The sequence below is a fragment of the Tupaia chinensis genome, unplaced genomic scaffold (assembly GCF_000334495.1).
Source record: "Tupaia chinensis unplaced genomic scaffold, TupChi_1.0 Scaffold000110_1, whole genome shotgun sequence".
Taxonomy (NCBI): Eukaryota; Metazoa; Chordata; class Mammalia; order Scandentia; family Tupaiidae; genus Tupaia; species Tupaia belangeri.
This window is the reverse complement of record NW_006159574.1, coordinates 2,312,272-2,327,710: the sequence shown is the minus strand read 5'-3', so window position 1 is coordinate 2,327,710 and position 15,439 is coordinate 2,312,272. Positions and strand designations below refer to the sequence as shown.

General features: G+C 48.9%; 1 protein-coding gene across 1 annotated transcript in view; it reads right to left on the bottom strand.

Annotated features, from left to right (window-relative positions):
• UBE3C (ubiquitin protein ligase E3C) overlaps positions 1–15,439 on the bottom strand; it is a 112,835-nt gene that overhangs the window by 61,499 nt on the left and 35,897 nt on the right. Inside the window, exons 11-13 of the mRNA XM_006143828.2 lie at positions 7,576–7,662; positions 2,231–2,388; positions 1,861–2,087 (exon numbers count right to left, since the gene is read on the bottom strand). Of these exons, the coding sequence (XP_006143890.1) occupies positions 1,861–2,087; positions 2,231–2,388; positions 7,576–7,662 (472 nt within the window). The remainder of the gene's footprint in view (positions 1–1,860; positions 2,088–2,230; positions 2,389–7,575; positions 7,663–15,439) is intronic.

The window sequence follows — 15,439 nt, the reverse complement described above, 5'->3', positions numbered from 1 at the left end:
ATTTCACGGGAAGTCAAGCACTCGCTCTCTTTTCTTTTTTTCTGCCTCAACAGCTATGTTCTGGTGGCAGTGGTTTCCTGCCAATATCCCAGCCATGGCAAAGCCTAACTGCTCTTCCCCAAGTTTGCTAAAAATGAAGATTTTTTAAATGAATCATACACAACTTGTATTAAGAAACTAATAATGTATTCCACCTTTGTTAATCATCTTTTTAAGAAATTAGAAAAAATATCTGTAAGAGGCTTTAAACTTTTTTTAGAAGTATTTTATTTAACTTATTTATTTTAATTTGACCAGAGAGGGACAGAGAAAGAAGAAGAGCAAGAGAGGAAGAGAGAGAGAGAAGTGAAGAAAAAAAAGCCAGCCACCAGGTCCAGGACTCAAACAATGTTGGCCATGGAAATCCAGTGCCACCTGCAAGCCTCAGCAGTTTTAGTTTTAACAGAAAATTAAATTTCCACCTTAATGAAAAATTAAAGTATCTTTAAAAGCTTGTATTTAGAGGCAGAAAGAGAGAAATCACCCTCTGGAGAGATGGCCACACCATAATCCCTTCTCCTCCAGTCACCTTGCAGGATTTTGGGCACACACACAAACACCCCTGGCATGAGTTTTAACCACCAGGTCTAGGACTTGCACCATGGTCGACTATGTGGGAGTCCAGCAACATAACTACTATGCCATCTTCTGGTCCCAAAAACACATTTTTAAGTGAAGCAAATGCGGGGCCGGCCCGAAGCACAGAACTGATGTGCAGTGTGCAGGGACCTAGAACCCACATGGCTGTCTGTGGCGTGAAACCTGGCTCTCGTGGTTAGAAAAACATGCTGGGCTTGTGTGTGCCTGTGCCCCAAATCCTGGCAAGATGGAAAAATGAAGGGGGGAGCTGCAGTGTAATCATGCCCCATAAGGGGTTCTCTCTCTCCCTTGCATGCCCTATAGCAAGAACAAACAAACGTGAAACAGACTTTCCTTAACAGAAAAGTTTTGCAAACTGGGACAGCCAGCGGCAGGGTGGTTAGGGCAGCGGGACTGAGCGGTTTGAATCTCGTCTCAAGATTTGGTGGCTTGGGACCAGCAGATAGCATAATGGTTACATCGCTGGAATTTCACATAGTCAACTGTGGTTCAAGTCCTGGACTGGGCGTCTTAAACTCATGCCGGGCATGTGTGCGTGCATGCCCAAGATCCCAAGAGGAGAATTCATGCCCAAGAGCCCAAGAGGAGAATGGAGAAGGGACTACGGCGTGGCCATCACTCCCCTTGTGGGGTGATTTCTTGCTGTCTGTCTCTGTCTTTCCGGGAAGCACACACATGCCCTACAGGAAATATCTTTTTTTTTTAAAGAATTATTTAATTAAATTTTACATACTCATTCATTTATTTTTTAATTTGATCACAGAGAGACAAGAGAGACGAGAGAGAGAGAAAGTGAGAAAGCAAGCCACCAGGTCCGGGACTAGAACCATGGTCAGCCACGTGGGAGTGTCCAGCGCCTTAACCACCATGCCACCTGCTGGTTCCAGCAAAAATCTATCTCTAAAAAAAAAAAAAAAAACAAACAAACAAACAAACAAAAAAACCTTAAAACCTTGGTGGCTTGAAAATCACATCTAGTGCACATGTCCGTCCCAAAAACCCTAAGAGAAACAGAGAAGGGACTGCAGTGTAGCCAACCCTCCAGGGGACGATTTCTCACTTTCTGTTTCCCTCTGGGGACATGTACCCTACAACAAAAACTAAAAAGTTTTGCAAATTAAAATTATGTCTGAAATAAACCTGCATTTCTATTCTTGTGAAGATAAATTTATGCATCATGCAACCTCAGTAAGCAAAAACCAAACCCCTCCACCCCTGTACCTTGAACAGCTGGATCCAGCGTTTCTGCTCCACCTGTATGCACTGCTGCATCTCAGAACTGGTGGTGACGCCGATGCTCTGGAATGCTAGCACGTACTCTTGGCGAACTTCCGGCTTTGTTTCTGGGTAAGCCAGCTTGATGATCCCCAGACAGGCATCCCGAAGGCACCGAGACAGCATTACCAGCTCTTCCAGAGTGAACGGCATCATTGATGGCCGTCTCTGACCTGCAGGGGGAGCACACCCTGCTTTTCCACCCTCCGTTTTCTTTTCATTTCCCAACACAGCAGAGGCCTTAACATCTTTCTCTTGTCCTGTGATCGCCGACAGGCCACGTGGCCAGTAACAGCCCAACCCTCGAACCGCTTACCTTCCATGGCATCACCGAAGAACTCGTTGTCATGTATGGAAACTAGCGAGTGACTAAACAGGGAGCTGAAGAGGTAAAAGAGTGGGATGATCCGACTGGAATCTTCAAAGGACATGGGAGAGCCTCTTGATATCACCTGGAGCAACGGCACCACAGACCTTGGATCGAGGGAGAGGGAGAGAGGGTAGGGAACTTATTCTTAGTTTGAACACTAATTAAGACATGATACCAAACAGATGTAATCAGGAAATACAACATTTCACATTAGCAGTTAAACTCCATGAAGGCAAGGTAAAGTCACTTTGATAAGAGGTTAAAAATAGCCGTCATTTAAAAAAAAAAAAAAAAAAAAAAAAAAAAAAAAAAAAAAACCAGAAAAAACAGTACAGAACTTGGCCAGGTGCCTGCTCCTTCTACCAAGTGGGCAAACGAAGTCACCGAGGCCGAGGCCCCAAAGAGGGCCGCAGGGAGCAAGGCCACTACCCCAGACGCAGGCGTCATTTCCTGAGGACAGCTGCCTGCCCCTCTCTTCGACCTGACCATGCCCATGACTCTGGCCTCATGGAGACACACCCAGCCAAGCCCCTGCCTACGGTTAGGAAGGCTGGACACAGTCCAATACTGAAGCCAGATCAGAACCTTTCAGAACAGTTGCCCTCTCCTGCCGGCTGTCTTCTGCTGTCCATGGTGCTGGGCGATGGCACCCGTCCCACTCCTGGCTTAGTGTGAGCTAATGACCCCTGAGCAGCCCAGGGCAGGGTGGCCCGAGTGTCGTTCACCATCCCTTTCACCACCAAGAATTATGCTCTATCAAATCTCCATCTCCCACCTAGAATTGGTTTCTTCTTCTCCAGTGCCTTGTCTAACAAAACAGTTAACATTTAAAAGGCCTAACTCCCCCTATGAAAACCAACAGACCATAGGGCTCACCTGCCGAGCGCTCCCCAGACTAGAAAGCCCCATGGTCCCGTGAGCATGCCAAGTCTACGGTGGCCAAGACCATCCTCTTCCTCCCCTGAGCACCTACTTCTACGAAAGCACAGGTGTGCGTCCGATGAGCTCGACCGGGCGTCGGCCCGCAGCGTGCACGGAGGAGCAGAGCAGCACGTGCGCCCAGTCACTGCCAGTGGGGTTCGGGGGCCGGGCTGCAGTCCCAGGAGCATCCGAGTGTCCGTGGTGCCTGGTTCAGGTAAGCTCTGGGCACAAGACCTGGCAGCCTCCTCTCCTCGAGGAGGCAGCGCAGGTTTCCCCCATTGCCGGAAGGCAGGCAGGGAGGGAGCAGAGCCGCTCATCCACGTGCGAGCACAGCAGGGACACACAGGACGGGACAGATGACAACTGTCCGGCCTCACTGCTACAGCCAGGACGGCAGGAAAAGGTGTTATGTGGGAGAAGAGAGGCATGGCACTGCCACCCTGGCCAGACCTGCCTGGGTTACTCCCCACAGCACCCAGCAGCAGGCCACCTGCCCAGTGGGACTGAGAACCGAGCTGCTGACACAGAAGGAAGACGCTGAAATACACTGACTGATGCCGTGACAAAACAGTCAGCCCCTTTCAGTCCCCTTGCCATGGACACAGAACTACGGACACTAGCTGGCTCTGACGGGAACACACGGTGACATGGGCAGCCTCACCATCACCCTCACCTCATCAGTGATGCACACCTGCACAGTAGGCATGACACCCATACGCTGGTTCCCCGGAAAACAGGAACACACCTAGCCAACTGAGTTATTTCCTCTCATGGAGCTCCTCGGAGGTAAGTAAAAAGAACGACCATTCCCACTTAGTGATAGAAACTGAGAAGCAAGAAGGATCAGACATGCCAATGGCCCCTGTGGCAGGACATGGATCAAGTGAGGGTCCCATGGTCACCACCCTTTTGTTATAAACACTGATGTAAAGACCCCCTGCAAAGGGCCACTCTCAAAGACTGAGGTGCACGTGGAAGTCCCAGAGTTCCCTGCGGTGAAGGACGCTGACTCACAACTCTGGGGGTTGGCTGGGTCTCAGGCCATCAGGGAGGCCTCAGGCAGATCCGTCACCTCTGCCTCCGCACGAACCTTCACACGGGTCTCTGCGGAAACTGCTCTTCCTCCTCTCCACGAACTTAAGGAGCTTCTTGGCCTCAATACTCGCTTCCTAATGAAGGTATTCGTGCCTACAAACCTTTCAGAGTGCTGCGGCAGACGCCCTGAGACCCACGGACCAAAGGGCAAACACCACGCTCACCGCGCATGCCAACAGTGTCCGGACGCGCACCTATCTGCACCATGTTTTGGTAAAGAATGACACCTTTGCGAAAAAGTGGAATGTGGTTTCCTTCATTTTCCACAAGGACACTAAGCTGGCTGATTGGCAATATTGCAAATGAGGTACATGAGTAAAAATGTTATCTGCAAAATGTAGGCTAACTAATAAGCTGCTGCTCACGGTCCCTCTGGATTGGTCTAAGGGCAGTCCTACCTGCCTGGGGCGAGGAGCCTGTGCCGCCTAGTGGCTTCAGACTCTGGAGTCTCGAAGCTAGTCTCAGAGGCAGGACGTGGGAACCCGCCGCACTTTAACACAACCACAGAAGTCTCGCTATGCATGTCTTGCTGAGAAGCTATTTGAAAACTAAATTCAATGCCATTTTCAGAAGATCAGGAATTCTATTTTAAATTTTACTCTGAACTGTAGTAAATATGATGAGATATTTATCAGGACTGTATTCAGGGCCACCCCTCCCTGCTGGGGGCGGGGAGCCTGTGCCGCCTAGTGGCTTCAGACTCTGGAGTCTCGAAGCTAGTCTCAGAGGCAGGACGTGGGAACCCGCCGCACTTTAACACAACCACAGAAGTCTCGCTATGCATGTCTTGCTGAGAAGCTATTTGAAAACTAAATTCAATGCCATTTTCAGAAGATCAGGAATTCTATTTTAAATTTTACTCTGAACTGTAGTAAATATGATGAGATATTTATCAGGACTGTATTCAAACCAGGTCAAGTTTGGGCTACCGGGGGTATGGTAGCTACGGGGCTGGACTCCCGCAGGGATGACAGCGGTCTGAGTCCCGGACCTGGTGGTCTGAAAATCACACTGCGTACATGTGCACATATGCCCAAAACCCCGAGAGGAGAATGGAAGAGAAGACGTGGCAGTGCGGCCATGCTCCGGGGCGTCGTTTCTTACTTCCGCTCTCTGTCACCCTCTGGCAAGCCCATGCACCCTATGGCAAAAACCTAAAAACAGAACAAAACAGAACCAAAAATCCACCATAAGGTTCTTGACGTACTTTAACAAATTAAACCAGTAAAAAGAAACTTAAACTTTAGACTCTTAAGAATCAATGAAATTTTAAACTCCTGAACAACGTCACTAAGTCAGAGAACATGAATCATGTACTGTAATCAACAACCCACTTTCCTCTGCATGCTGTGACCCATTTTCCACACGAGAGAAAAACACAAGTGACCATCAGACGGGATGGCAGCAGCGTCTGTTGCTAAGCGGGGACACTCAGGTAAATGCAATTTCCTGTCGCACCGATCTCCCATCTCCTTTTACCCTAAGCAAACTTGTCGTTTATGACAGCCAAGGGTGGCAGCTTCAGAAGCCTCTGAAATGCACCGAAAACACAGCACCACAAAACATGCCCAACACCCCAGGTTAGTGGGAACTCGAAGGACAGAAGCTTTCTAGACGTTCGGTTGCCCTGCGTGGCCCTCGTCTCTCTCTGCTGGCCACTGTGGACACCAGTCATCTTTCAGCCCTCAGGAGTGTCACTGGCAGCAGCACCATCTCAGGCACTCCATAAGCACAGTAGGTCTGTTACGATCAGATGAAACACGCAAAAGGCACTCAAAGCTGTGCTGTTCACAAGCCGACCGTCTGTCTCACATGTACGGTCTGGACACCGGATCCATTTATAAAGGGACTCGGGTGAATGACGGTGAGTCACTAAAACATGCTGATCTTTCTCTCTACACACTCGGAAAAACTCAAAACTCAGAGCCCCAACACAAGTCCCCACGACCAAATTAGACTGCAGTGCATTCACGTGTAAATTCTAGACTCCCACTCACACACTCAGAACTCTTACTTCCAAATTCTAATTCCTAGAATGAAAACCAAAACAAAACATCTCCTCCTCCCCCACTCTCACCCTAATCTGGACGGGCCTCTCCCCCACAGGACAGGTCAGCTCACGCACGTGGATGGCGGTGCAGGTGCTGGCACGACCACTCGGTGAGCACCAGCGTTTGGGAGTTAGCTGAGTCACCCACACACCTTTTCCATCACTGTACAGAGGGCCGGCTCAGTCTTCTGCCGGGGGCTATGAAGGGGGATGGACTGAAGCAATCTTTGTTTGTTTCTGCTAAGGTGTGTGAACTGTCCAGAGACAGAAAGAGTGAAAAGTCATCCCCCCTCCCACCCCAGGTGGATGACCATGCTGAAATCTCTTCTCCATTCTCCTCTTCAGATCTAAGGCATGCACACACAGGTGCCCAATGTGACCTTCAAGCTGTTGGGTCCAGGACTCAAACCACCGAGCTGCTATGTAGGATCCAGCTGCCTTAACCTCCATACGGCATGCTGCCCCAGGGCTGAGTCAGTTTTAAAAGTGAACTTTCTACCTATTACACGTTCACTTAACATATGGTGAAGACATTCTATTTCAAGGTTCATAATGATTCATATGTTGAAAAATCGAATGACTGGGGACCAGCAATTGGAGTAATGGCTATGTTGCTGGACTCCCATATAATCAACTGTGGTTCGAATCCTGGACCCGGTAGCTTAAACTCACGCCTGGCGCGTGTGCATGCGTGCCCAAGATCCCGAGAGGAGAATGGAGAAGGGACTGCGGCGTGGCCATCCCCCCGTGGGGGGCGGGTGATTTCTCGCTTTCTGTCTCTCTGTCTCTCTGTCTTTCTGGCGTGCGCATGCACCCTATAGCAAAAAAACACTCTCAAAAAAAAAAAGTAAATTAAAATGACTTCAAACAGTTTAAAAACCCAATTTCTACATTGTTAGTAATGGTGTTAAATTTGCTTTAAAACCTGTATTTTTCACGTTGACAGCCATGTTGAGCAAAGAAATTTCAAGTCTCTGACTTAAAAAAAATAAGAATAACCGCGATGTTACAAACAAGCCTTACCTCCAGATGCGTGCTCTTAGTACTACATACAGACAATGGTCGAGTGAGCACTAGCACTTCTAGTGAGACGGAGAGCACGTGGATTTCCCCAATGCGGAACAAGCTAGTTATAAGTAATACGTACAAACACCGGCTCAGACATTCTTCACTGGTGTCACTGTCCACCCCTTAAACTCAGCGTGTGAGACTGTGCAACACGTACCCTGTGATCATCCGTGTTGTCATGGACGATATCAGAAACCAAAGGTGCCTCAGGAATCTGGCATTAAAAGCTAAGCTATAGAGAAGCCTGTAAGGAATGGAAGAACAACTGGTGAGCAGTGATGATAGTCATTTTACCAAAGTCATAAAAAAGTGTTCATTAACATCTCAAAAATAATTTAGATCCAAAAATATATCTTAGAGGATTACATAAATATTTGCCCCTTCTAAAATGCACAATTGCCACAGACGATGACATTGTGTTCAAGGACTTTGCCCGGCTTTGGCTGAAGGGGATGAAGGACGACTATGACGACCAGTTCTGCTAGGATGGGGGGCTCAGGAGGGAGTGGATGGTGCTGGGAGAGGCAGGGGCAGGACCAAGACCCCCACTGTTATGGGGGCAAGGGTCCCAGCCTCTCTTCCCTTCTCCTCCAGTCGGCAGCTCCCTCGACCAACCCGTTCCCTCCCTCTCCCCTTTCCCCCAAGACACTGGACCCACGTCTTAATGAAAGCGGGCATTAATTCTTTCCTACAGCTGTGCCTACCCAAGACCCCGTGGGTGGCAAGTTGTGTTCACACCTAAATGTTTTGGAGGGGGACGTTGAAGAGAGGAGTAATAGCAGGGATGGGGGGAGAAAGAACTTCCATATTCAACCTCACACCAACAGCCCCCTCCCGTCACTAGCTCTGCCCCCATTCCCTCAAGATGAGACCCTGTTGAGGGGGCAAGGCCGTTTCTTTGTTTCTGAGCATAAAGAAGAAAGTAAACCTTTTAATAGGCAAAAGAAAAAAAATATGCAAAATTGGTTAAGAACACGGAGCTCTGGGAAGAATGGGCGAGGGCTGCCCTCACCTAGCTCTCCCTGCCCACTGACCGCCCTTGGGGAGTAAGCATGTCCCAGTCACGGTGATGCGGTAAAAAGGCCGACGTATGCACTTGTAAGTGGAGTCAAAACTTAAATCCCAAACACATCTGAGACTCACATTTTTAAACGCACTCGGCCACGGCAGTGCAGGCGGGCTCCTAGCCCTCTGAGACAACCATGGCGGAGTCCTGGGCAGGATCAGACACACCCAGGGCCAGCCCCACAGCACGGTGGTTATACACTGCGTGGGAGCCATCTAACGTGGCTGACTGTACTTGGGATTCTGGCCCCAGCAGCTGGAAAACACACTGTGTGCACGTGATGCACACCTGTGTGCCCCACAGCCTGCCGGAATGGAGGAGAGGGGCTGCAGCAGGACCACTGGGGTGCTGCGCCCACACGCTGCCTCCGCTGTCTCTCATGTGCCCCTGGCAATTAGGGGGAGAAAGAGACGGAGAAGGAGTTCTGCAGAAGTAACAAGAGACGGAGGAGTTCTGCAGAAGTAACACAGCTGAAGTGAGGCAAAACAAAAACAGATGTCTGTGCCCCCCCCCACAGAGAGAGAGAGGGAGGGAGAGGAAGAGGGAGAGGGAGAGGGAGAGAGAAATAAGCTCTCACGAGCAGCATTCAGGAGATCAAGGAACCAGAAGGAGAACGGAAGTGGTTCAGTGTGTACAACCGTGTAAGAGCTTTCACTGTGGTAGGGGAATATCAGAAGTGGCCCTAGTGTGAAAGCTTAAACAGAAGTGGCTCAGTACCTACAACCGTGTAAGAGCTTTCACTGTGGGATCAGGATACATCAGGAAAGACCCTGAAGTGAAAGCTTAAAGATAAAAATATGAAAAGAGCAGAATTCCGTATTTTTAAGTATAAACACATCTGATCTAACACTCTCTTTGTGGGGTGCTGAACTGAACACTACTCACTGGGCTGTCAAGCCTAAAGAGACCCTGGTTATCAGATGATCTGGTCCAGCAGCCGCAGCTTAGAAAGAACAAGCAGCACAGGAGTCACGGGATGCCCAAGGGACAAGCCAACCACCGGAGGGAGGTCCCAAGTGACAGTGGCTCATCTGTCCACTCAGCGAGGCAATGTGGCCCCCAAATCTGGGCTCTTGGTCCCCGGTCTCTGCAGACCACTTCTGCTTCATGTCATAGGACCTGGCACTGACAGCACGTCACTGGATGATCTGGCCACATGAAAACACATCTCTCTCCGGGCTGCTCTGTGTGGTTACTGTGCTGTGCTGAGTATGCCATAAAGCCATCTCATGGACTACATTTTTTCCCCCATAGGGCACGTGTGCTCACTGGAGAGAGACAGAGGAAAGGAAGAAAAGTGAGAAATCAGCCCCTAGAGGGATGGCCTTGCTACAATCTCTTCTCCTCCATTCTCCTCTTGAGATTTTGGGCACATATTCACATGCGCCTGGTGATTCTTTTTTTTTTTGGAGAGGTTTTTCACTATAGGGCACGTGCGCTCACCAGACAGACAGAGAGAGAGAGACATAGAGACAGAAAGTGAGAAATCGCCCCCCAGGGGGGATGGTCACGCCGCAATCCCTTCTCCTCCATTCTCCTCTTGGGATCTTGGGCACGCACGCACATGCGCCCCGCATGAGTTTTAAGCCCTCGGGTCTGGGACGCGAACCTCGGTCGACTACGTGGGAGTCCAGCGACATAGCCATTACGCTAACTGCTGGTTCCCATGCCTGGTGATTCTTAAGCCCCTCGGTCTGGGACTCAACCAGTCAGTCAGCCGTGTGGGACCCAGCTGTCTTAACCTTCATGCCATCTGTTGGCCCCGCACACTAAATTCTGTTAGAAGTGTGTTAAACTTTTTATTATTTATTACTATTTTAAAAATTTGACCAGAGAAAAAGAGAAAATAAGAAAGCAAGCCACTAGATCCAGGCCTTGAACCACAGTCGGCCATGTGGGAGTCTAGTACCTTAACCACCACACGACCTGCTGGCCCCAGAAGCGTGTTAATTTAAATGCCCATGGTAAAGAGAAAGAAGACAGCTCGAAGCCCAGCGCTGCCACCATGTCTCCTGGGGCCAGCATGAATGTCCTGCGGCGCCTGGTGGAGCACTGGAGCACTGGAGCCGGGCGTGGAGGGGACCAAGGTCTCCAGGCGCCGCAGACCTTCGGCACTCATACACGCAGAACACCTGAAGGGTGCGCTGCAGGTTGAGGCAAACCACCCTTCTAGGAGCCCAGGTCCTGTGCTTTACTCTGACGACTTTAGGAAAGAAGTTTGCTGAGGAACGCATTCAAGCACAGAAGGATGAACGGCTGCCTCCATGTCTCAAGAAAACACCTTCCTCTAGCCAAATGACGTTTAGATATTTCAGATCTTTCCTGCGGCTTAACCGTCCAGCCAAAACTTTATAGAAATGGAAGTTTTTACTCGAGTAAGGAAACCAGGTGAAAGAGTAGAGTTTTAAATCATAATGGCCTGGTTCTTTTGGCAAAGTGCTTTGTATTTAGGACAGAACCCAAATATACCGGGATTCACGTCTTTCCTAGGTGAATTGCTAGTGTTTCTATACCTGGAATACCAGGTATGTTTTATTTATTGGATGTTTACATTTTACAAAGGAAGACATTTTTGTTTATTAAAACAAATGGAATATTTGTAATTTCTTGTTCTGGATACAGATATTTTAAAAACATTATTTAATCTTGTTATTATTATTTTTAAATTTGATCAGAGGAAGAAAGAGGGAGAGAGAGAAAGATAAAATGAGAAAGCAAGCCTCCAGGCTCAAGACTCGAACCATGGCTGGCCATGTGAGAATCTAGCACTTTAAATACTATGCCACCTACTAACCTCTGAACACAGATTTTTTTTTAATTATTTTATTTTATTATCATCATTATTTATTTTAATTTGACCAGACAGAGAGAGAAAAAGGGAAAATAGGAAAGGAAGCCAGGACTCGAATCATGGTTGACCATGTGGGAGTTCAGAGCATTAACCACCACGCCACCTGCTGGCCCCCTAGACACAGATTTTTATAGCATAACAAAATTTGTTACTTTCTTACAAATTTACACTTTCTAAGTGAAGACAATAAAATAAAAACTGGGGGGGGGGAATAGGCTTTACAAATCAAATGATGTCTTTTTTTAATGGGAAGACTGTTTTAACAGTAAAGATGAGAACTGTTACTCAGCAAACTTGTTTGAAAAGACTGTGGTGTTTTTGGATTCCCCCAATCTGTACACGAAACAGGTTTGATTGTTGTCGTCTTAAGTTCCCTTTCCTTTGTAGTCACTGTACTTGAAAGAGAAATACCACATTTCATTTAATATGTGGGGACCAGCAGATGGCATGGTTATGTTGCTGGACTCCCACACAATCAACCATGGCTCGAGTCCTGTACCAGGTGGCTTAAAACTCACGCTGGGCGTGGGCACACATGCTCAATATCCCGGAGAGGAGAATGGAAGAGAAGGGATTGTAGAGTGGACAACCCCCCGGGGGCTGATTTCTCTTTCTGTCTCTCTGGTGAGTGCATGCACCCTATCCCCCCCCCCCCAAAAAAAAAGGTTTCAAATAAAGTAATGTGAAAATAGTAGAACTAAACAAATTCTGACCAAAAGAGAAGATCAGTAACAAAACAAAGTTAGCTGTACTCTTTTATAAAGATAAATAAAAAGTACTATCAGAACCAGAAGACAGAGTAGTGGTCACGTTGTGGGACTCCCACATGAAAACTGCGGTTCGAGTCCCAGACCTGGTGGCTTGAAACACGCCGGGCACGTGTGTGCACATGCCCAAACCCCAAGATGAGAGTGGAAGAGAAGGGACCGTGGGGTGGCCATCCCCTCTGGGGGTGATTTCTTGCTTTCTGTCTCTGTCTCTCCAGCGAGCACACACGCCTTATAACAAAAATCTCTCTAAAAGAAAAAAAAATAGTATCTCATATAATCTTACGTATTTAAAAATAGTTTTAATAATAAAATAATTATGTTATCTGCAATGAAATATTTAATAGCTCATCAATCGTACTTGAACTTCATAAAATATAGTACAATTTGTTTTTGTTTTTGCTAGAGGGTGTGTGCACGGGGATGCTGTCTCCCTCTCCATCTCGCTAAAGAGCACACGGACCCTCAAGCAAAATGAAAAACAAAAATGCCGTGCATAAAGGTATTTACTTTCCTCCAGGTAAGTCCTAAATGTATGATCTCAAATATTATAAAAACTTATTTTCAAACACATAATCACATGTAATATCTAACTGTGCATATACAGTGGAACACAACCTGTTTTTTTCTCCATTGAAGTCACCTGTACAATCGTTTTATTCCAAATATTACTAGAGAATAACATATAAGCTTAAAAACCAGGAGCTAAAAAGTCCTCCTCATTACAACACACCTGAGTGCTCCCAGGGCCGGGACAGCGCTGTGCCCCCCGGGCCCACACGGCAGGGTGACCCAGACCCCACCTGAGTGCTCCCAGAGCACACGGGACAGCACTGTGCCCCCAGGGCCCACACAGCAGGGTGACACAGACCCCACCTGAGTGCTCCCAGGGCCCACACGGCAGGGTGACAGCGACCCCATAGAACACAATGCAGCTGGTTCACTGTGTCGCTTTTTGGTGGGAAAAAGCATGCACTGAAACAAAAATGACCTGTTCTGCCTTCTGGTTCAGTTACATGAATCCAACTACAGGTGGATAATGCCATCGTCTTTCTCCTCCCTCAAACGCTCCCTTTAAAATGGTCTCGAAGCATTTAGATCTGTCACCAGACCACGAGCCAAGCCTGACAGGGACACGCGAGGCACAGGCGCAGCCAGGCTCACAGTGTTCTGTGGTAGAGATAAGGTAAGCAAATGCCGGACGGTGGGAGGGCACCGCACACACCAATAATCGAAGGGATGTGGATTTTTTCCTGAAGCAAAGGAGATCCACTGGCAGATGTTCAAGCAGGAGAATGAAATAATTAGGATTACATGATGAAACAATCATGGCTAGAGGATGAAATAATGAGAACTAGATGACTATTTCGAAATTCACTCTGTCAAGACGTGGCAGTAAGAATCAGTCTGACAGTCTAGGTGGGCTGAAAGTAAGCGTGGAAGGTCGGGGGACAGGTTCCCACCTGAACTTGCCGTGAGGAGGGACACGACCTAACCTGCGCTGTCTGTCACGGGAGCCAATGGCCACCGAGGCTGCGGGGCACCTGGACACCTGGACACCTAACACTCAGTCTGTGGCGTGCTCACTGAACTGAAGGTGGCGGGTCCCTGGTGGCCACCAAGCAGGACACTGCCACTCCTGGTTTTGGGCAGGGACAGCCAAGGTGACGGCGGGATTGCTCGCAGCAGGACAGGGAGGAGGCTCGCGGAAGGAGATGCTGGACTTAATCTGGACAGTGTGTAACGCACCTGACGGCAGGTCCCAGAAGACACCTGCCTGGGAGGACGGAATGGGAGTCTGGAGCTCCACAAAGTCATGTAGACTAGAGAGGCAAACCTGGGCGTCATCAGAGGATGGCTGGCACCACTCACATGAAACAGATCAACTGAAAGAAAAGGAGGACTAAAGGCCAGAGAGGAAAAGACGACGTTTAGGAAACACTGAGACATAAAGAATCCATGAACAGAGGGGAAACCCAAGTCAAAGATTCTCGAGAAAGCAGCGTTTGTGAAGAAAGAAAGCAGGCAGAAGAGGGTCAGGAGGCAGGTCCCAGTCACGCAGGGCAAGGAGAACCAAAGGCCCTCCTGGCCCAGCAATGTGAGACGCGACTGAGGGCAGGCGTGAGAGGTGGCAGTCACCTCACAGCGCAACCCCTGCCAGTCGGCAGGGCAGACGGTGCCCAGCAGGGACGGCAAGTCTGCTGGGGCTAGAGTCAAATGCTTCCCGACGTGGCTACCTTAAATTCCTTCCCAGTACTGTCCTTTCTGACTACATGTCTCTAGACACTGGAGCAGTGCCTTCAACCTCCCCGATTCCCACTAACACAACCATTTTGTACTCAGCTGCGTTTCAAAAGAGCAAATGTACATATATTTAAGGAAAAAAAATTTTTTTGATAGATTTTTTGCTATAGGGCGCATATGCTCACCAGAGAGACAAAGAGACAGTGAGAAATCACCCCTTGGGAGTGGCCACAATGCAATCCCTCCTCCTCTGGGAATTTTAGCCACGCATGCACACACACCTGGAGTGAGTTTCAAGCCACCGGGTCCAGGACTTGAACCGCAGTCGACTATGTTGGAATCCAGCAACATAACCATTATGCCATCTGCTGGTGCCAGAAAAAATAACTTTATATCCAAATTCTACTTGTACTGGCAGTGTGAACAGTAGGGCGGAGGAGCAGCCAGTGGGCTCTTGCTGTGCGTCCGACTAGCCCTTGTCCCACCTTGCTCATGTGAGCTGCAGCAGAATGGGAAATGGCCGGGGTAAGGCTGGGCAGGACGTCGGGAAGGCCCAGACGAAGGCACGGTCCTGCTCGCAGAGAGCCGGCTTACAGGGCCCGGTGGGCCGAACTCATTGACACCAGCCTGGACGTGGAGGCGGCGGCTGCTGTGTACAGCGCTGCAATCCTGGAGTGCCTCACCGCAGAGGACTCAAGCTGGCAGGAAATGCATCAGGAGACTTCAAGGTAAAGTGAACTACTCCTCGCCACTGGCAACTTGCTGTCGGTGGAGATGAGGAATGGGACTCTCCTCAAGGCTACACCTGCTGGTGGTGGGTTATCCCACACACCCGCAATCTCTGACTGGGAAGGAAGGACAGCACGAGACTGTCTAACGGGCGCCCGGACTCCTCACCGCCGTGGGACTCTAAGCACTCTACCAGCCGTCCAGTGTGGGGGACTCCAGGAGACTGTATCTCTGTGGAAAACACAATCCTGCCTTTTGTAATTCTATTTGAGCAAGTTGGCAGTTTAATTAGCTTTACGACCAGCCAAATTTCTGCACTCAAGTCTTAACCACATTAAGTGTTACTCTGGCTTCAAAGAAGCGA